The 24,215-nt window shown below is 38.1% G+C and overlaps 1 protein-coding gene across 1 annotated transcript in view; it reads right to left on the bottom strand.

Moving 5' to 3' along the window:
- The window catches only part of LOC108679754, a 30,589-nt gene extending 14,350 nt beyond the window's left edge, over positions 1–16,239 (bottom strand). The window contains exons 1-2 of the mRNA XM_018168472.2: positions 16,217–16,239; positions 3,892–5,628 (exon numbers count right to left, since the gene is read on the bottom strand). Of these exons, the coding sequence (XP_018023961.1) occupies positions 3,892–4,540 (649 nt within the window). The 5' untranslated portion in view covers positions 4,541–5,628; positions 16,217–16,239. The remainder of the gene's footprint in view (positions 1–3,891; positions 5,629–16,216) is intronic.
- Positions 16,240–24,215: the final 7,976 nt, after the last annotated feature.

Below are 24,215 nucleotides of genomic sequence, written 5' to 3'. Positions count from 1 at the left end.
GTTATGCCTGGTAGCAGAAAATAGTCTGTAAAAAGGTCGGGAAAATGAAGTGGGTATTTGAGATAAAATCGGATAATGAATATCCGTAAGACATTGAAGATGGTCGTCATTTGCAACGGTAATTTCCAGGTGATATATGGTAAACTTCATCTCTTTCTTATGTTAAAAAATATTTAAAAGGAAACCGTGGCATTTAAGCCACATTCCAACTGCCTTGACATTCCACAACTAAACATTCCATAAGGCGGACTGATACGTTATCTTTGAACTCTACTACCTTCAAGTTTTTATCTTCTAATTAATAATTCTAAGAAATTATCATATTTATAATGATATTTCAGATATCTTGTATGAGAACAATTATAATAATCAAGCTACCTATCCTTAATTTAATGTTAATTTATCAAGTTTACAATTCAAGCTGGATGACGTAACGGAAATCGAAATGAACAAATGAGCCACAAAACACAAAAATTGATACCCAGCTTTAAATATCATGCCATGATTTGCATGTCATACCAAGCTTTTATACTATACTATGCTTTGAATACCACAACATGCATTGCATACCACACTAAGCTTTGAATACCGTGCTATGCTTTGAATACCGTACAAGCTCTGAATACCATACCAAGCTTTGAATACCATACCAAGCTTTGAATACCATACCAAGCTCTGAATACCATACCAAACTTTGAATACGATACCAATCTCTGAATACCTACCTAGTCTAATACCTTACTAAGCTCCGTTAATGACATCAACTGATCACATGATGAAATGAATATATACATTGGGGTGAGAAAAATCTTGTCACGGTATATTGAAATGTGGTAGATTGAAAAGGCACATATATAGTACCATTTTCTGTTACACGTGGTCAACATTTCACGCAATTCACGTGACTCAGAAGCATCACAAGTTCCGCGTTTACAAACGATCGAAGGATCAACATAAGAAAGCTAACATTTTTAGGTGTTGCGCAACTGCCCAACGCTTCCATCCTCATGCATTTCTTGTGAGGAAAAAAGTGAACGAAACTCGAACTTATGTTCATTTTTATCTTCACCCTCGAACTCTTTGCCACTGTGTTATTGTTCAAAGTTTAATGCATGGGTTAACGATATGAACAACCCGTATGGAATGTGGTTTTACTCGAATAAATGCATGTAAAAAATTATTGGCATTGAATTGATTCTCGCATACCACATAATTCGCTTCACTTCAACAAAAGCGTGTGGAGCAAAATTGATTCCGAATACTAACAGCTTTATTGGATCCGCGAGGACTCAATAGGTTACGAACACTTAGAAAACTGAATCGGTCATATTGTCCAATACACACTTTCTTCCACCCGCAGTAGATCGGACTCGGCAATGGCATGTCCTTTTGCGGACCAAACTGGGTTAGGATAACTCACTCAATTGCAATAAGTGCAGCGCTTTTTGGAAAAAATCTCACATTTCTGTGAATTTAGAGGAGCATGGTCTATTTATACTAAACATGGTCGAGTCATAGTTCAGCCTCCATTACACGAATTAGTGTGTCGTACAACGAGGAGACATTATGAACGAAATTAACACTTCAGTGATGAGAGCATAACGTTCTCATTTAACCGAATAGTTTAAACTTGTCGGCCATTATATATCTAGTCACTGGACGACTTAAGAAATAAATGAGTACCGTAAAATGGGGTAACTTAGACTGGCGGGGTAACTTAGACCACTTTTCGTTTTTTTTTTACAAAAACCCCCACAACTCAAAAACTATTTGACATAGAAAAATTTTGTCAATGGGCATTAAAGGCCTAATACTGAGGCTACATAACACAATAGAAAGATTTGAAAAGTTTGCATATCTAATAGGTTAAAAAATTAAAAATGTGACCCACGAAAAAAAGCTATTATTTAAAGCCTGTCAGAGTACCCCCTCCAATTTTTTTATTTTTTGGTTAAATAACTCCAGGTTTTGATGCATTGTAGTAGAACTCTTCTAGTTACATATGCAAATGACAAATTTTAGGAAAGTGTCATAGTTTGCAAATGGGGGGCGCCGCCCCCAAATGGGGTAACTTAGACCACCTAATGTCAGCCCTAACGGCCCCGGGGTAACATAGACCGGCTTGGAAGTTAATATAAAATTACCATATATAACATATTTTATGTTTGACAGCCTATTTATGTTTTTTCTTTATGTTTCAGACTCTACAGAGTCTTATATATGGTAATTTTAACTTAATATCCAAGCCAGTCTATATTACCCCATCAGGGCTGCCATTAGGTAGTCACATTTCCCTCATTATGGGGTGGCGCCCCCCATTTGCAAACTATGACACTTTCCTCAAGTTTGTCATTTGCATATGTAACTAGAAGAGTTCTACTACAATGCACCAAAACCTGTAGTTATTTGGAGTTATTTTACCAAAAAATATAATTGATTTTACCACCCGGTCTAAGTTACCCCAAGAGCTGGGGTAACAAAGACCATCACTTTTTTTGAAATTACATAAAGACTATGAAAGGCAGGAGCCAGCAATTTATGGTGAGTGAAGCTACAGTATAGACCTGTATTCTGCATGTTTCAATTCAAGTTTAATTTAGCTAGTAAGAAAATGGCATCATTTATAAGAAAAAAAGTGGTCTAAGTTACCCCATTTTACGGTATTAGAAAAATTGTTGAAGACTCGGTATTACAAGAACGGTTTCCCATCATGACAGCTGATAGCTTAACATCCATTTGTAACTGCGTGGCAGAAAGAACTGTTAAATAATCCAAGTCAAATCATATTGTAGTTTTTTCGTAACAGCTACAGTATATCAGGACGGAACAGCATATTCAGTTGTCAGTATATTCCATATACCGGTACATCAGCTACAAGTTTTTGATAGTTGGAATAATTGAATTTATCCTTGTCAGGAAGCTGGTAGACCGTAACTCAGTAACTACAATAAGAAGAGATAAATCAATAAATTCTATACGATAAATCACTACATTGGTCTTTGATTATTATTATCACCGAGATCACTGCAGCCGTCGTCTGCAGAAGCAGGTTAAATGACAACAACAACAACTCCCGACAGCGAGGCTGGGAAAGCGTGATATGAAAATCACTTCTCGCGCCACAATGCATTGGGAGCGAGCATCCGGCGGCGGTGTTAATAAATGCAGGGAATCAGGTGACTGTAAGCTGAAGTTTTGGCAAGATCGTAATATTGAGAACAAGTTACGATCGTAATATTGAGGACAAGTTACGATCGTAATATTGAGAACAAGTTACGATCGTAATATTAATATTGAGAACAAGTTACGATCGTAAAATTGAGAACAAGTTACGATCGTAATATTGAGAACAAGTTACGACCGTAAAATTGAGAACAAGTTACGATCGTATTATTGAGAACAAGTTGCCATCGTAATATTGAGAACAAATTTCGATCGTAATATTGAGAACAAGTTACGATCGTAATATTAAGAACAAGTAACGATCGTAATATTGACAAGAGGTTATGATCATAATACGGAAAAAAATTACTACCAACAGAGAATAACTTACGAACGAAATATTAGGAAACTGCTAAGATCGCAGTACTGAATTATGTTACGACATCCTAAGCATGCATAGTCAAGTTACAAGTAACGTCGAGACAGCGAGATGTCAACGCTCAGCGCAACTGGACGCAAATCAGTTTTGAAAATTAATCGAAAAATTAATGTAACCGACCTTGCATGCTAGACAAACATAATAAATCAGGAGGGAACATGAAGAAAATAAAGAGAAACTAAATAAATAAGAACCTGACATAAATGTTGAGAATAATTATACTGATACCTTAAAAACCAAAGCCAGCATAAAATATCATGAAGTCCGTTAGTAATGGAAGGTTTACTCACCAGCAGCGCGCGCCCACTGAGACGTACAGACGGCGATGAGAGCCAGCAACGTCCCCACGAACGCGACGACGAGCCCCAGCAGGGCCAATCTTTGGGGCTTGGGGTCCTTGGGCCTCTCGTCAGCCAGTGCCGTAGTGCCAGGTCGGGCCTCGGGCCCCAGGGACCCAAGGGACCCATTGGTGTTGGCGTGTCCGTTTCTGGCGCCGGGACCGTGATGGACGCCAGTGCTGACGAGGCTGTCGGTAGACAAGCGTGTGGGCGACGCCGTGGACGACAAGCGCGTGGGCGACGCGGTGCGTGTTATCTCGTCCAGGGAGAAAAGTACGCCGTTCACCCCCAGCCTGGGGCTGTGGTCGTCCCTCGGGTTGGGGATGGCGTTGAGGGAAGCTCCACCTTGCGGAGACGGCGCGTTGCTGCCGCTAACGTTGCTTTTATTCGCGTTTTGTCCTCTACTGGTGTCATGGTGATTAGGTGAGGACCTTATCCCTGAAGAAATGGACTGCGCTTGGGGATGAAATTGTCCGCTGCCATTGTTGCTCAAGTGTGTGTTGTTGTGTACCAGCTGGGCGCCATTATTATTCACCAATGCGTTACTGTGCACCACCTGTCCACCACCACCACCTCCACCACCACCACTGCCAGCCAACATGGCATATCGAAGCTTTCAGCAACCAGAAGCAGCGTCTCAAGTTAGCGTCGCGGTTGGCAAATTGTAGATCACTCTTAAGGCATCATTTCAACTCAAAGTTCTTTAGATAAGGAAGAGATTTTCAGATAATAGAAAAGTATGAAAGTATGGTTCAAAGTGCCGTCAGGTTAAAGTATCCCGCCGGTTTGTGTTAGCTTCTTCCTTGCCACAAAAGTTTTGTACTGGCTTGCTTAATTCTAAAGAGATTTCGACTAAAAGTTCGACGCAGTCTTCATTTATAACATCAATGGTGCACTTAAAAATATAACAGAACTGAGAAAAGTTATTATTTCCTAGTATCTACATGAGCAGTGCACTTCTAAAAAGAATACTTCGGACCAACGCTGCTAGGTGTCACTTGACATTTCAATGAGACGAGCGAAAGATCAACTTTCTCAGTCACGAGATGCAGCCAATACCGAACGGAGCGATGATAGCTTAATTCATGCACAGTCGAATTGTAAAACCGCGATGAAGAAATTTGACAAATTCTCACTCAACACTTAATAGACAATTTTGTGCAAATCAATAATATTTGAATCGTCACAGTCGACAATAACTTGGAACACTAGGCACTTATCCCTCAGGAATTGACACTGAACAGTGGAACACTCAATGAGCTTTTCTCACAAACACATTTCACGGGTTACTCAATTAAAATAAAGACCAAGGCTACCTACCGACACATACACTAGAAAAGTTAAAAAAATTCAACATCAACGTAAAACGTAAGTACAGCGCAGCAGAAACCCTGAGAAGCAAGACTCTCAGTGAACTAATGTGATGAATTGGGAGAGGTGCAGCGACTGGCTTCCAACAGGCCACACTTGCGCAGCACGTACAACCTCCTGTGATGCATGACTAACATCACATCAACAGATCAGACTCCAGAGCACGCACCACCAGCAGGCTGTTCACTCTTGTCAAGTTGAAAGAACAAAGTAGGATCTGAGTTATTTTCGTTCAGCTTAGAGTGCTCATTACTTTACTTTCTGAACTTTAAGTGGTTTCGATCAATATATATAAACTAAAAATTAAATACCGGTACTCTGAAAAGAAGAATACGTTTGATTAGCCACAGAAATCTGTAATCGCAAGAGGAAATCCAAATTTCATGATTGATGATATTTGGTTGGTATGAATAACTTGGTAAATTATTCATGGCTCACATCAAGATTCCTGTCCCAAGCTCGGCCAACCTCCTGCTTCAAGCCAACAACCACACAGCGGAACCTGACGCACACAAGCTAGGAATAATTCGTGTCCAGAATAGCGAGGAATCTTGTTGAATCTCAACTATTTCGGTGCCGTTTACAGTTTTGAACAGCACGTTGATCAACTACTGTAATCAAGAACAATTTAAGAGCAAGCCGAAATGTTTGGAAAATAATTTGTAATTAATAGTTTCAATATTACTTTAAATTGTTTGAATATCCCATTTATTTACTAATACTAGGCATATATTAAAACATGACCACTGATAGCATATTTTTATAAAGTTAGAGTCAAACAGAACTATGTTGAATAGAGCTAAATTTTTTAAGGGGAGCGTCTAGGGTAAAATTTTTGATTTTGGCTTTTCCGGTTTTTAGTCTCATCTTAAAGCTGACATTCTGATCTATCCAACGGTACCAAAACCATCTCTGTACGTTGATTTATGCGTTCACGACAGATCATGAAAGGGAGGGGGGGGGGGTAGTTCTTTAACAAATAGAATGGGAGGAAATTCGCTGCGAGCACTTTAAATAGAGTGCTTGAAGTGCACCTTAGTTACCCGCCTGGCGTCGTATGAGGAGGTGTGCATGCAGTCGCTCCCTAAGAATTTCACGTTTTCTTTCATTTTTTTTCGAAAAATTCACACGAACAAAAATGTCTTAGAATTCTATTTTACATATGTGTACCAAGTTTCAGAATGATCCGTTTGTAAATAGCCGAGATAAATTTTACCCTAGACGCTCCTCTTAAGAAGTTCAACAGGGAACAAGTGGCAAACAAAATAGAATTTCATTGTAATTCTATCAAATCTTTCCGTAGATTTGCCAAGGATTCAGTTGTTCAAACAGAGTGCACCTGTTCCGAACAATAGGTAAGCTTTGCTGGTGCACCTGATCAGCTGCTGGTGTAAACTGGCCTCATGCAACACCTGTTGCATGCAACCACAGCTGCACAGTCGGCTGATTATGCAACACGACAGTCATGCCGGCAGCAAGACAGTCCATGCCGGCAGCACGACAGTCCATACCGGCTGCACGACAGTCCATACCGGCAGCAAGACAGTCCATGCCAGCAGCACGACAGTCCATGCCAGCAACACGACAGTCCATGCCGGCAGCACGACAGTCCATGCCGGCAACACGACAGTCCATGCCGGAGCACTACAGTCCATGCCGGCAACACGACAGTCCATGCCGGCAGCACGACAGTCCATGCCGGCAGCACGACAGTCCATGCCGGCAGCACGACAGTCCATGCCGGCAGTACGGACAGTCCATGCCGGCAGCACGACAGTCCATGCCGGCAGTACGGACAGTCCATGCCGGCAGCACGACAGTCCATGCCGGCAGCACGACAGTCCATGCCGGCAGTACGGACAGTCCATGCCAGCAGCACGACAGTCCATGCCGGCAGTACGGACAGTCCATGCCGGCAGCTTGATTGTCCTTACGATAATTGCAGCAGTAAATCCAGGTTCCTGTGATAATAAAACGATAACAAGCACAATAACACTCGTGTTATTCCACACCGTTATGGACACAGCGATAGCAATAATATTCTATACTGTGTTGCAGTGGTTTTCCTTGTTACGCGATTGAATTAATCAATGATTTGAATCCGTGATTATATGATGATAAAACTAATTCTGGACGAATACTTCAAACCTAGAGCCCGACTGCTAAAAAAAACAGTTTAGTTGCAAAAAAAAAACTCGTTTAGCGACCCCATAATAACAGTTTCTCAGATCTTAGTAATAAAAAGCGCCGTGCTAATAAAGAGCGTCACCCGCAACGTTTCCCTGTTCAGTCCAGAGAACAATACGGCGAGGCGCTGCCAAGGGCACAGCTAAGCAAGCTGAATTGACTGATCAGCGTCAGATCATTATAACATAAAGTTATGGAACGCAACGAGAAAGAGAGGGATGGCAATGGGAGAAATATGGCACCAAATGTAATAAAAGCCTACAGAAATTAAAAGTTCCAAATATTTCAGAGTATCAGAATTTATGCAAAATAATTAATGTGTCTAATGTCGGCAACGTGTGCTTCAGGATCTTTAGACTTATCTTCCTGACATCTCTCATTGAAGCAGCTTGAACGCAGGAAGCTAGAAAAGCAAATACTACACTAAATGTAATCAGAGAACGAATACATTGCAAAGGCCAAGACACGTGCAATATCTGCGTGGCAGTGTGTACCCTCCAGGCTCCACCTGTGTGCTTTTTGATACAAGGCCACACGGGGCAGAATAAATTCAGTCATGCATTACATCGTTTACCCCCCCCCCAGATTTATCATGAAGATATGAACTGACAATATAAGAGTGTTGTATAGAAACAGCGTTCAGACAAGAATAATCCATGCAAATAATTACGCCAAAGGTTTACAAAACTTGATAGTCGTCAGCTATCGCATCGTTTCTACTCCTTCTTCAACAATTCCTTTTTAGTTAGATTGTGCATCAGGATGAAGAATATCATTATTTCATGCATCATTTTTTAAGTATCCTTTGAACGTGAGAATACGGTCTCACAATTCAAGTCAGGCCACACTTCAAGAAAATCCAGCAGTGCTGATTTCCAAATTATCGCAAATTTAAAATCATTTAAGAGCATGTATCTGTTCACACACATATTAAATAACATTAATCGTATTCTCATAGAGAGGTATTCTAATAAAGAAAAATTCTTATAATTGCCCTGGAATTCAGGTCTCTCGCTCCCTCGTGGCTTTCCCTTACACGCCACGACAGCGGGGACCCGCTCGCCCCCCTCCCCCTCTCCTGCGAGCCGCGGCGCGCAGCAGCAAACGGAAGCGGCGCGTCTAATTGGCCCCCTGTCTTGGGCGTGACGTCCTCAGGCGTCGAGGGTCCTCCTAATAAAGTGCTTATTCCAAGGGCACGACAATCGCTGAATAACTCAACGAAAACGTAAAAAAATAAACACAGGAAATAAAGCAGTTAAATAAAAGAGGCATTAATGAGAACGAGAACAGCGGACTGTTGGGAGTCTTATTCCATGTACAGGCAAGTAAAGTGGTCGCCTAATCGTCTCCAAATTTTGAACTCAAGACAACAAATGGCGATGGCACTACTGCAGGCCCACGCAGCCGAAGAATACGCTTGTCAGTCTATGTTACTTTATTATAAGCATGATGTGATGATAATAAATACACGACACAATCTGCTAAGAAATAACTACGCGGAACATCCTGCTAAAAATAACACGGCACTATCTGCTACGGTGCAGTCATAAAAGTAGTGAAGCGATATGTCCTAGCGCACAGCGGTCGTGTTTAGAGTCACGAGCGCAATGATCACCTTCCAAGAATTCAAGATTTCCGGTCAGACAAGCGCACGATGTTTCAGGACAGAGATGAGCTTGGTATATCGAGTGTCTATGAGCCAACGTAGGTGCATTTTTGGTTCGAGTGTAGAAGTTACGGAGAGTTTCACTAGTGTCTCCAACACTCTTATATTCACTCCTAATTTTGCACGTTCGTACACCGACCGAAATTTTGGCGTGGCACGATAAAATATCGAAGGCGGACAAATATTAGAAATATGTATGTATTTTAAAAAAGAGTATTTTTATAGAAGTCCAGAAAAATTAACCCATTTAGTCAATACTGGTGTTAATACACAACTATTTAAAAAATATACATATATACGGGCTAAATACAAATAACCTAGAGTATTAAAAAAATACTCTCAATCAAAGCATTCAATTCAGTACCTGTTCATGACAATAAAATACCAGTTCTGACGAAGCAAATTGAAATAATAAATCTTTTACGAAGATACAAACGTATACGTTTTCATTTTACGTAGATACGCCTTACCTAATTCGACCTTGCATTTAGTCTGAAGTTCAGGGTATATATAAACTGTGTCCACGCATCGCTGACTTCCTTGGGCTCAGGAACTTGACCTTTGATGCAAGTCTCACAGTCACACGCGACTCGAAACTCGATTAGATTAAACATGAGTCACTCCAAGGCAACGGATACAACTTACGAAACTTTAGTACATACCAGAGGCAAAAATTTATTCGAAAAATCTGCGGAATATCGTGTTTAATATTGTGAACAAAAAAACGATTTCGACAGTGTTACGGCATTTATCGTGCACCGGCATGATCTGGTATGATATATCTGTATTTTGTTCAACACATAAATAAAAATCGTATACTCGTCTATAGACATAGCCCGATAATACTACGATCCCGAAACTATTTGAGGAAATTTGCTGATACAATGAGTGGAAACCATTAACCAAAATAAATCCATCAACATTTTACAAAGACATTTGCCATTAAAATACCACACGGAAATTTTTATACTAAAGTCTCACCGTTAACCATACAAATTTATTTTAGGTCATATAATTATTTCAGACTGGAAAAAATAAAATCAATTCCCAATTTTCCACGTAAATCAGGGAGTTAAGCAGCAAAAAAGTATTGCTTAACGCCGGAGACAGCTTAAGAAAGTATTTTCATCTCGAGACCTTACACTCAAAGAAATGAAGTGACCATGAAGTGACAAATTTGACCAACCAATGAAGCTCTTTTTGACTTGGTGTGGGTCATCCTGACCAAGTTGGGCTCAGCCAAAGGGCGCATCAGTGTTACATCCACTCTCTAAGAGTTGTATGTGGGTAAACAATTTTGGCAGTATTCGTACAGTACGACCCACTCATATTCGTACTGTAGAAAATTGTTATGATACCATCATCCAATGTTGGCATTGTAGGTGGTGACAATTTTGGTTCGATGACGACTTCCTGCATCGCGCGACGCTGGACATCAAACGCGGGCCTTGACATTGTTTTTACGAGCGCAGCGCACATGAAAAGGAGATGTTGACTCAGTGACGGGAGACTTTTACATCACAAACAAGGTCTTCTTCCGCCTAAAATTGTGCCCCTAAATTGGAGTGACAAAGAGACAACGATATCGTATGTATAATGTCATTCATAGATCTGTGATATAAATAAAAAATCATATTAGCACCTGCCACACCAGGTAAATCCAGCGATAAGGCAATGCTGCAAAGGTTGGTATCCAGCGGGCCACACGACAATATTTGATGAAAAATAGGTGTCACAATCATCGTTGCGCCATCAGAAGTCTAATTCAGATAAACCAGCTGGGAGCTACCATTTATAGAACGAATTGAAAATAAAAATTATGAAAGACGAATAAGTGACGAGTATCATTCGATGCGTCCAATATGCCGTGATGATCGCACTGTTCCCCAATGAATCCAGATAGCGTCGGATGTTTCCGCTCAGTGCACAGCAATCAGTCCAGAGCTTCCGCTGCTGGACTGGTCGACTGAAAAGCAAGACTCGTTAAGCACACCAAACCTCAGCGTAGCTAGCCACATAATTGCGCGGAATTTACATGCGTAAACGGGCGTGAGGTGGCAACAGCTCGGGCTTCTGTAATTTATCATTTATTTGCAGCACTTGTGGCGAGTATTGATAAAAATACGACGGGAAAACCGGTAAAATTTTTATCTAAAAAAACGCGACATGTCTATGCATTTAAAAATATAATGTATACTAGTTGGCAATGTTCTCTTCAATTCACAACGCCTTGATTCAATGGTAATAAATACATTTATTGGATGAATGTGAGTAGCTAAATATGCAGAACACAATCCAACTACACAGCTGGTGCTCATGGTCAGTCCGTCAGCGTAGAAAATGTTCGAAGAATATAAACCCCTAAACAAGTTCGAAATGAGTAAAATTACATGGTTAAACAGTTTTCAAGACTTGTACATTTTTTTAATTTAAGAACAAAAAGCGTCTAGTATCTTCTAATTAGCAGGCAAATAATAGAATCGGACGAGATTTAATGTCTAATTCTGTAGTGAGGTCCGCTTCACAAACAGGTTCCTGACTCATCTCGTACTCAACACACCAACTACTGCTACGGAAGAAATTACAGTCTGGAGGTCGGATTAAACATAAGTTTTTTAAGCTAGGTTGAAAACTGAATTATTTAAAACGGTACTTGTTTTAAATAATTTAGGCAGAGGATGGGAGCACGCATTTTCACGGCCATCATCATGCCTTGCTCTTAACACAAGCACTTTCAAACTCTTATATTTCATGCATACGGTTCAAATTTTTGAAGAAATAATTACGTTAAATGACAATTTATGCAATGTACTCATCAACAACACCACGCACGCTGGGTTACAATTCTTGAGTAGGTATTTGTTTTTTTGTCCGAGCAGCAGACGTTCAACGATTCCAAGGATAGTTCTAAAATGAACTGGATTCAACGAACGCAATTAAAAAGCGGATATGAATCAGCACGAGCGACTGCAAAGGAGTTATGATATTCAATTAATGAACTCTATCAATCTTAGATCGTAGTATATAAATTATATACTAAAAATTATGTACTAAATTATAAATTACCACCATAATATCTTGATTCGAGCCTCTCATGATCCCGAACAAAAGAGAAGAAAATAGCCGTTTTTGACAAAACGAAAAAGCGATCCAGAAGATTTAAAATAAGGCAAATTATTTTGAAGCTGAACCGCATATATAGGATCAGGGCTTTTAAAAGGATGGTTTGGAACAAGTACGATAACTGAAAATTAATCAGCGATTACTCAGAGGTCAAAGCTAATTTTACATTAATCACCAATAAAATGAATATTGTGTTTGTTGCGCGGCTGCTTTTGAACAAGACAAGAAAAAACACTCGTGTTCATGGCCACAAGAAGAGGAACCATTGCCGGGGCAGAAATGGCGTGGAGGTCATACGTTGACTCGGCTTCAACTTCCTGATTCAAAAGGCGAGAGCGAGGAATGCGCGACCATATCGTGACGGGCGATGCGATAGTCTCACCAGAATGTACCCGCGGGCTTCAAAACCGCCCACCTAACTTCTTTGTTTGCGTTCTCAGCAACATCGAATTAGAGGTTCAATAACAGTTGCTTGGTTGCTGTGTCACAGTTCCTCCGTGAATTAGCAGTTACTAAAACATGCATCCACGACTTTTTCTCTGAATGGAGGTAGTAAATGGGAAACAAATCCCTATAGTTTATAGTTAATACGTAAATTTTAACGTTAATGAAATATTCTTCTATATCATCAACTTGTACATGCATATACAAATACGAGCTTTGAATTGAATTTCAAGGTCGATGTTGAAGTATGAACACAAAAATACTGGTCAATGTTTATAATGAATTATTGCCCGGGAAAACGTTATTGTAAAACAGATGTAATCGGCCTCAGTAGCAAAACAATTCGGTTGTACCCAAATAAACACCCTTAATCCGCCCTTCCAGGAGGAGCATAAATTCTATAACGGTCGACTTCCTCTTTTTAGGAAATTGAATTTTTTCGATCCGAAAATTGTATATTTTCGAAAAAAAATTAGTCCGTTATACACTTTCACCTTCTTAGGACGGATCTTCTCTCTGATAGATTGACATAAAGCGGAGAGAAGAATAGAAGTGTCGGCGTTGAAGAAATAGGCCCATGGCCTATTTCTTCAGGTTGACAGGACTACAGGATTATCAGATTGACGTAAAAATGAGGCGAGAAAACAAGATGATCATGAACTCGCGCATGAATATATGCACGAGGATCGAGTAAAATATGCAAAAAAAAAAAACAGACAAGTCTGGAAGCGCTCATACGCCAACTATAATAACGCAGCAGACAAACACAAACTAGCGGAGGACGAGTAAAACAGAGAGGAGTAGTTCACAAAATTGCAAGGATCCCATCAAATTCCAAAGTTACATCGACTGTCGAATCAAGATGTGTTCTAAATTTCATATAGACTCCGAATTAGGTCGTGTTCCCAGACAGTCGATTTCCCGAATGAGCACGCATTTTCCATTTAGAACTTAATTTTTTCCAGGTCAAACATCCAATGATCACATTAACTAACACCTGATTAACATCTCATCTAATATAAGATTCATTTAACACAAAGTTAAATGACGGATCGACTAGATGGATGTCGAGGCACTAAGTGGCAAGTTAGGTCACCTTGGCACGAGACATGTTTACAGGCGTCAGGCAGCAGTTGATGAGATCTAGAGCACACGTTGAGCTCATATTTCCAGCACAAACAGGATTATCAGGTTGACGTAAAAATGAGACGAGAAGACAAGATGATCATGAACTCGCGATATTTCCTAGTTTCTTAAAGAATATATGCACGTAGCGGATTCTTTGTTTGTAAATGGTGAGGCAAAAAAGTGCCTTGGTCAACAGAGACATTTTTATTATAGAAAGCTCCGACATGATTAAAAGCTTCAAGACCATGAATTAAATTATTAATTTATACAAGGCAGACGCAAGTTCATTAAGTCTTAACTTGTTCCGATCTACCTTTCACTATAGCTATATTTAACCTATTCAAATTTTTCATTCAGTTACCAATGAAGAAACAGCCAGCTACCCATATTCCTAAATGAATTAATCGTTACTCATACAGTACAACTTACATTAATGTATTTCTCCGTTGCTAACTGGATGGGATAATTTAAAAACAATTAAAATAACCAAGATTTTCATTTAGATTACATATCCAAGGCAAAACGCTTGAATCCTTAAACTGCTTTTGGCAGAATTTTGTGAGGAAATTTCCACAACCATAATCGAACACTTTGTGATCAAAAGATGACGGCTGTGCATATGTATACTTGTCCATACCAATCTAGTTCAGTTCAGATTGGATTACAAAACTTACTTCGAATAAATCAAACAAATCATTCATGAGTGGTAAAAATAGCGAATTAAATTGTGACCGCACTAGACCAAGTAAAACGCATTTCAAACGCCACAAATGAGAATGAATGACGCAGAACCTAACTCGGACCCGCTGAACGTTCATGAGTCTAGAACACTTGTGCTCTGAACTCGGGTTGGGATCATTCCATCAAAAGTGGAATGCCGTTCTCATTGTGCACGATGAAGGCGAAAAAAAATGCACACAGCCTGCACACTTGTCGCACCGACTGCTTGGCCCGAGCTGCCATGGATAGAATTCCACTTAGGCCTACGTTATTTCATTTATTCAAGATGTTAGTTAGTTCAATTATATTCCAGCGGAATCCAGCCTAGAAACATGATGAGATCAAAATAATCAGTTGAATATAAAAAAATAGCTTCAGAACTTCAGATCCTATTTGATATGTGCACTTGTTCATATGTGATCCCTCGTGAGCTCAATCATACATCGGAATAGGCAATGTCATCGAATGGTCAATGATTGGATGAATATTCATTCGTTCGCGTAGCCTCTTAACTGGATGAGTTACGTATACGGATTGTAAATTCCTTGATCAAGAGAATTGCCATAATATTCGTTCGACGGAGCTAAATTTTGAAGCAATACTGTAATTCATGTGCAAACAAATATTTCTGTCTCAGTGTCTCGTATTATGATTGTATGCATTAAATATCTTACAATACATGTTGGTAGCCGGCGAGGCAGTGATACTAGTCTAACTAGACCCCGTTAATGAATGTGGCAAGTATGCGCTGCGAACGAATATTTGTGGCAAAAAGTATGCGAGGTTGAAATTTCTGACATTCCATTCAACAAACGTTCACTCCTAGGATGAGTGAACTTAAATTGAAGAATGCCCTTGTTTTCACTTGAATACATGCTTAAGGCCATAACATTTTACTCCGTGCGTTGTTCATGAATCATCAAAAGATTATAGTACTTCCAGAAACATATAGCTACAGCCTACATATGATATATACCAGCTTTTCTCTATCTGTACTTTTTTCTGTCTAACGCAGCGTTACAGAATTATATTAAAATAAAATAAATAGAAAACGAGAATGCATTAGCTCAACGTTTTAAAGCATTATATGGTGCAGACCTCTTAATTCTTAAACACGCACATCAGCCACCGAACTACCCTACAATTTAATACAATCGTCAATCGAAAAGCTCGGGTAACGTCAACTTTCAAGGGCCAGTCCGTCTGGCCAGTTTTGAGTGGAGGTCCTGGAGGAAAAATTATTAATTATATTGCGGAATCCAACCGAATGCATTTAATATAGTTCAGAAAATAAAAAACGGAATTGCATAGTAAGATAGTGAATAACAATGTCAATATATCTTTAAAAGCATGGAGCATGCAGTGCAGGCGTGAGGCGTCAGGTTTCAGAGCTGCAATACACCGTGCTAGCGATTGCAACGACCGCTGCACCAGCGAACCTCCGACTATCTATACCGCAACAAAGAATTCCAGGAGCTTGACATGGCTATGGTACGTAAAATCAAATTAGAATATCCGTTTATAAGGAATTTTGCGCAACTTTGATAAGTTTAAACAGCAAACAATAGCACGAAGTCACTTGATACATCTCAATTTGTTTCATGAATGTCACAAACTAATGCACACCACACTGCCCACCTTCCAGGACCTGTACGTCCGGCACACTAAACGCACCTGAGTGAGGAGACTTACGAAGTGCGTTGATTGTTCATGATTGAGAAACTTACCCCAAACTAGGGGCAAATTTCACCATGTTGATGCCACTTCTTCTTGCCACTAAAATCTAAATAAAACTGAAGATGTTTCATTCAAATTAATGTTGAAACAGTTTTTGTATCACTCTATAGTTATTGTGAAATTAAGGAGCTTATATGACATTAAACTGTGATCTATTAGATATATCTCAGCTGCGTAACCATAAGTATTCCAAAGCTTTTGACAATATTTAACATCCAAAGCTTTTAACAACATTAACTAGCAGTTAATTGTCAGATTTGAGGTCAGTGTATTGACACTTTGTACTGTAAATGTAATGTCACATAGTGTACTGAATTTATAATCATGTCAACTCCCGTTATGCCCGTAACCTCTAATCTTGTTAATAATATTAAATAAAGCGAATATATTCCTATACAATACAGATCTCTTCAAACACACATTTAACACAGAACTCCCAATCGTCTGTCGTTTCAAATATGGAAAAAACTAAAGTTGTCGTTTATAATATTATTTATTTTCTTTAATTTTAATATTATATTTCAATTTTTAATCGAACCCAATCTTACAATCATTATAATAATAATAATAATAATAATAATAATAATAATAATAATAATAATAATAATAATAATAATAATAATAATAATGCGACTATGCGACTTATCCCGAATACGCGTCTGAACAACTATCATATGCTAGGTATTGCGCCCGGCTTCTTAGACTCGACATTTGACAAGTATTCAGTATCTTTTAACCATTCATATCTTCGGCGTTCATTTTTGCTAGCGATTCTATGCCCCATTTACAATGATGGACTTTTTAACCCAAACTTTTATATCATTAGCTTGACCTTGGCGAGGTTGGGCCCATATGTCATGTTGCTTATGGTTATGAAGGTAAACTGTAATCAGTGGAAACTGATTGCTAAGGACAAATGACAGTAAGCTTTTAATTGGTTATGGAGTATGAGATGATATCCAGAAATTTCTCTCTGACAATTAAAACTTTAATGAAATAATGCATGCAAAATCTCACGATGAAACGGCGCACGAGACGATTGAATAATTAGCATATATAGTAATGTTTTTGTTGTAAATGTTTTGGTATTGTCAGTGTAACTAACTTTATCGTGCATATATTAAACAATTAAAATTTGAGCGTTATGAGTTTTTCCATCGTTGTGAACTGGTAAAATAATAAAAACAAGAAGTATACTGAAGTACTATTCGCCATAGTTGATGCACATCACGATTTGCTCATTTCCGAATATCTGTGACCTACCTCCAAAAATACATCGTTAATAAATTAAATTGATATCTCTGTTTATTTAACCAATTTAAATTCCAATTTTCCGTAATATTACATCTAGCTATGCAGCTGCTTTTATTACTATAAGCTGTAAACCATCGTTAATCATGTACCTCCAAGTTCGCATCTCCTTCTAAATTCTTACCCCAAACCGTCCAGGTATTGCCTTTAATTTCGTGGTCAACTGGTGCAAGCTGAAATGCTCAGGTAGACATCGCGTTCAGGCAAGGCTTATTATTTTCTATTAGAGCTTTGAATGGTGTAATATCATTTATGTATATTTATATATATATCAACTTTTTATTTTAATAAATAAAATCTTAGCAACGTTATTTATCAACCTTAATTGATTCTGTATAGTATATAACTGTCGCATTGTGTAATATATTCCTTGTGTAATGTTGAGTAGAAAATAAAATATAAAGCTGTGAAATAAGAATAAGCATTGATTTATCAAGGAAATTTTGACCTTAATTTTCTCAATGATAAATTTTCATATGATGACAGCATAAGTATATTTTTGTTAATGAAAATAATGTTACGGTCTTTATTACACCTTTTGAAAGGATGCAAGAAATTACTGTAACCCAAGTTGTCATACGCACATCCCTTCGTTCATCTGTGAGTGCATCGCAACGCCTCAGGCAATGATAGTAAAATTGTGTCCACTCTGCTGGTGAGCAGAGGGCTCAATGCAGCTCCTTAGACCTGTGTTTGCTAGCCATTGTCATTGAGATAAAAAATCAATAATCTCGAACTAAATACTGTTCATCATTTATTCATTGTGCATACCCTATAACGATTGATAAAATCTCTCAATAATGCGGATAATACAGTCAAAACACAAAAAAAGTAAAAAAATCGCATGATAAATTCATCATTTAAACCGCCAAACTCTCTAAACCGCTGAAAAGCTGTTCAAACAAAATTTAAGAAGATGTATGATCATGAGAAAAACGAATAATTTATCGAAGTCTTTTTTACTGTTTGTGGTAGAAATTATTTATGCACAGTGGAAATTTTTAGACGAATGATGCAAGCAACACGCTGCAGTCGTTATTTGTAACAATTTCGCGTTGTCGTTATCGGATTAAGCAGTAGACACCAGCGCCACTTCCGATAATTCTCCCTTAGATTGAATCATTTGAATGTAGGTTAGAAAAATAAAAGTTAAACACAAAACAATGCAAGGCTGTTCACATGATCATAATTTAAATAAGTTTTACTATAACTGAGCAAATAATATTTTCGCTGTCTGTCTAAAATGATCGAAGCTACTATCTGAATATGTTATTTTCTATCCAAACTCTCAAGTAAAGCGTCGTAAGTAACGTCATCATTTAACTCGAGTTTTCCTCAACAAACTGCGTTTTCTATATAATCACATAGAGAATACGTATAGATGGCAAACTATTTTTTTATGTGTTAAGTTACGATCAGAGTCGTTAGGCTTTAAATACCCTTAAAAATGTAGAAAAATCAAAACCACGTGTTTTCATTACATTTACCAGTCTATTTTGACTTTTAACATGCTTAAACAATGTGGTTTTTTGTGGAACAGAGAGGTGTGCGTTCAATCCGATCTCCATTGTTCAGTCTTTGGTCGGAATAGGCCAGGAGGCCGTGCGGTTCACAGAACTGAATTGTAGCAGCTGTTACATGCTTGAGACCTCAATAAAATATGAAAGCTTGGAAATTTTAAGGATTGGCGACGGGCCTATGGACTAATAAATGTTGAAAGCGTTATTTGATTAACGAGTTGCTTAGAAACAATAAAGGAACAGAGCGAGTATATCATTCGGTAGGGAGCGCAGCCGTGCACCACTAATTTTTCGCACCAATCAGCCCTGAATAGAATGCCTAGCATATTTCCTTAAGGTCACCAATCAGCAGTGTATTAATCCTGCGGCCAGTTACCAGTGAGGGTTGAGGTTACCAATGAATGTGTTGGAACTTTGCCTATGGTGGAATGGTATACTAGTTCAACCATGGGTGGCGGTCCTCAAGTTTACTGCAAGGCAGGAAACTGCAGAATTTTTTCGCTCATAGGCAGGCGATTATGAGCCAAACTATTGCATGCTATTCTCCGGTGGACTGATTGGTTTGCTTCAATGCATGTGATCTGTCTGGTGGCTTGCGGCTGATAATGTGTAGTCTGGAAGTGTTTGAGACTATACGTTCGTGTGGGAAGGGATCATTTATCTATATTTTAAAATGCATCCTCACCCGCGGTACAAGTGTAATGTTTTCCGCTATTTTTGTAATTGCGATGTTCGACTTGATCAATTATGAATAAGTGCCTTTTTGTCTCTTTTATTATGCTTTTGTGTTGCAATTGAAAATACATTTTGGAGGAGCACGTTTCAGTCATTGCAACATTTATTCATTTGCGTGCATCTTTCAAATTGTTTTCCTCATTGCTGCACGTCACATGTCCTCCTGGCATGTGCTTATCCACTCAGCAGTTCTCACGCCGGGAATTGCACATTAGAGTGCACAATGGTTTGCTTATTAACTCGACACTCAACTCATTAACTGTTCAAATTTAATGTCGACTTACTCCATGATCGTGTAATGCCGGAGACTTACTACTTCGGCACATTTGTTAATTGTTAGGAAGAAAACATCAACCGAATTAAAAAAAATTAAATAATGGTTCCGATTAAAAAGTGATAACTCTTTTGTTGGCACATTCTAAATCCATACTTTCTGTGAGGAAATAGTCGTGCCTTGAATAATATTTTTCTCTACAATTATTATTTCCTCCAATTATTTGGAAAATAACTTTCGTGTATTCAGCATTAAAAATTAAAGAAGCAGGCTGGGGATCAGCATGCAATGCAAGGCCAAAATATGTTGCTCAGGTTGTATAGGAAAAGTGTCCCTTGATACAACCCCAGATGTCCCTTGATTAGCTAGCTGAACGGTCCTTAATTTAGGGTAAGAAATTTAAGCGACTTCTTTTTAATAGTTCTATGTTCTAGTGATTTTTTGGTAAGAAGAATAGATAATTTAGGGACAGAACGCGTTCACATCGCTCATGCTCAAGACTGACTCGGTCAACTGCAGCACTCGCTTGTGCGCCTTTCAGGACATTCGGGGCTGTTAAATGAGTATTTTTGATTAATTAAGTTATTGCTTCTGAATTTAATTCTTCATCGAAGTTAACCATAATTACCATCGATTGAGCTACTTTCAGTTTTACATTTAAAAAGCGATGCGTCGCCTCATTTGCATTCCGAATTTTCCTGCTAGCCGAGTGAGGCTCGATCGAGGGGCAGCTATCTCTTCATTGATGGCCTAGGTAGGGATCAGTCGTTATCAGGCAGCTCGTTATCACCACACGACGATAAGGCGGACAACTTCCGGTACATCCTCGCGCCGAACACTGCGGGTTTTAATCAACTTTCTTTTCTCGATTGTTTCCCGCGATCAAATTGAATTGATCCAAAAAATGATGTATTCTTATTTTTGCAGGCGTTAGAAGCTGAAATTTAGCAATATAAAGGAATATGAATAAATTTAGAAGAGTTTGTCAAGCAATATGAATAAACTTTTAAGAGTTTGGAAACTTGATGGGAGATGATCCCCCCGCGGACACAATCAATTAATATCTTCAAGACAGTATAAAACCTCTGAAAGACAGGCCCACATGCTGAAATTACGAGGTTAAAGTTTTATCAAGAAACTATACTTCTTATTTTTGCAAGTATTTAAAAGTTGTGGATTTTTCAAACAAACTCCAACGTTCTACTGTATCTATTAGAACACGTAATAGAAATATATTATCCTTATTTTTATAACCTCTGCCATCATAAAGGTTAATCACTTGTTCCGGTTATTGGTCAAGCCTGAAAATAGATTGTGAAGGCCATATTCAATATACGTAAGTACAGGGTATATATAAGATATTGTTTTTTTGTGCGCATATCAAATGACATTGAAGACTGATGTGAATTTGTATGTTATATGTATGCAGCCTTGTACTATAATGGTCACAACTCAGGTGGCCATGTACCGCATCAAGCTACATTGTCAGGTGTGATTAATAGAGGTCATCGTAGATACCCTGGCCCTGCTCTCTTATATTTACTCGACTGTTCGCTGGGCCGTGATATAAAAAATAATTAACCTCAACCAATCGCTGAAGATTTTCAAAGCTAAACTCACCAATCACAGACCTGGAAATCAGCCGCTACTTGTACTTATGGCCGCTATGTGCACTAAGAAAATTTCGATAGTATATATATGGCCCCTGAACAAATTGGAACCGTTGCTGCAAAGTCTGTTCCCAAAAATAGCTTCAAGTCACCGAAAAGTTTATTTATTGATGAGGTATTTTCGGAAATGATAACAAAATTTCATTAAAGATGATAACAAATACTACCATATTCCTGCAGATTTGATTTGATATTACTGAAGTCATTATAATTTAATTACTTTGGATTAATAGTTATTGATAGCATTTCCAAAGTCTGGTACATTTGACGCAGGAAACGTTCCGTCTCTGATTCATATGTACCATATTTTCCGTTCGTTCCGTCTCTTATTGAAGAGATTGCCGATCTTCCACGGAAAACAATGTGCCTAAATTAACATCAAATTGATTTGAATTAGTCGATTTCGTTATCAGTTGTTAATAATATTTTCAGACACATCGTGACAAATAAAACGTTACGTATCGTTACGATGATTGACGAAGGATTCGAAGGCATTATTGTGTTTTCACCGAGCCGATAATAAAGCTAATAACTTTTTGCGACTCATTCTACTGATCTTTCAGCTTATCCGATCATTACGTCATTTGGGGCATTTCATGGAATTATAGGAATTTTATTGTAACTTAATAATGGTCTCACTTCTAACTCCTCCCAATCAACTCGATATTTTGTTGATTACATCAACAGAATTACTTGATCTCAATATTTTAAGGTGCGTCTAAATTTGGAATGAAGTAAGGAATAGTAAACGTTTCGCTCAACCGGTACATATCCCGTATCTACAGTATTATTCTATGAAATAAAATGTAACATCCCTCGTATGTTATTTATCGCCTTTACATTTAATTTAATATAATCTGCCACTGCGCTCAAGTTGGCTTTGGACAAGTTGGCTATTCTGATGTTCGTCTTCACGCTGAAAAGTGCAAGATCCTGTGGCTGAGAGCTATTCTGAGATTTGGGTCCCACAACTGATGCTTCATATTGAAGGATATTGGAATCGCTGCTTAGTTTCAAACGGAAAACTTGCCTTACCAACACTTAGCTCTTATCCACTTGAAAGTTTTAACTGAAGGGCGTATATGTTTCATTGTCCGTTTTAGGGTAATATGGCTTTTTTTTCTTATGAGAACATTTTATTTTATCAATTTATTGGAATTTTGTTCCTTTACTTTTTCAATTGATTTGGGAATTGGTCATTGAACGTTTCTGTTCAAGATATGTTGAATTTAGTAGGTGTTTTTATTGCTTTTAAATTTTGTATACACAAATAATATCCACTGTTCGTATTGCATTGGATTATTATTATATATTATAATTATTTTTCTTGACGGAATCATAATGAATCGCAAAATTTTAGGAAGTTAATTGGATTGGGATAAAAATGTGTCTTCTCCTTTGATTTCACTGATTAATTTTTGCAAAAAATAAAAGTCCTTGGAACTGCAAACTGGGAGTTGAATAGGAATTGTTAAATACGGATTTTAATGTGTTTTTATTGACATTATTTTCGCTTAAAAATTGGCACTGGTCCTCGAAATTTGGGATAACGGATTTCGGGATGACAAAATTCGGGATAACAGAATTTTAAAATCTCAGCTATCATCAATCCCCGCCAACGCTGTTGGTAAATTGACTTACCTTGCCTTTTGCAGTGTTTCAACACCGTCTATACCTAACTCGGACCATATATTTTCGGAAATATCTCTCATTTTCTACGCCCAATTTAAATAAAAATTTTCAACGTATTTGTTCGAAAGATTGATACATTTTCTAGAATATTGAAATTTCCATACTTTATCTTATTTCTTGAAATGTAGATTCAAACAATTATTTCAGAATAAATCCTTATTTCTCATGCTTTTCTCTCATTAATTTCCTTGATATAATAGACCCAACCGAAATTTTGAAAATTTAAATCAATTTACTATTTATACACACATAATATTTTCTAGTTATAATGACTCGAAATGCAAAGATAATCGAAGCAGCGTGCCTTAGAAAATTAAATTCAAAGAATTAAACAGCAAGAAAACGCCAAACAAATCCATTATGCCGTCATAAAAAACGTTTCACAGACCAACTTCAACATCTATCCAAAAACATCCACTGTTGGAGGTGGTCTCAGAAACGTTTTTAGAAGATATATACGTATGTTGAATTTACTTTAATTTTAGTACCCAAAGCGGCGTTTTTATAACTTTCAAATTTTTGGTGAAGTTTTGATTCAAGCAAACTAATGAAAAAATATAACTCAGTAGTGACAGTACTCACTGCAGTGAGTGACAGAGAGCGCATTTTCTCGTCGACGAAAACGTGAAGTCACGGGCGGACAGACAGACGGACATGGCGAGCGCCTTTTTTCCATAAATGAGAAAATGCGCTAATAA

Source organism: Hyalella azteca, unplaced genomic scaffold, assembly GCF_000764305.2.
Source record: "Hyalella azteca isolate HAZT.00-mixed unplaced genomic scaffold, Hazt_2.0.2 contig12607, whole genome shotgun sequence".
NCBI lineage: Eukaryota > Metazoa > Arthropoda > Malacostraca > Amphipoda > Hyalellidae > Hyalella > Hyalella azteca.
Note: the sequence above shows the minus strand (reverse complement) of the source record. Positions and strands in the feature narration are given on the sequence as shown.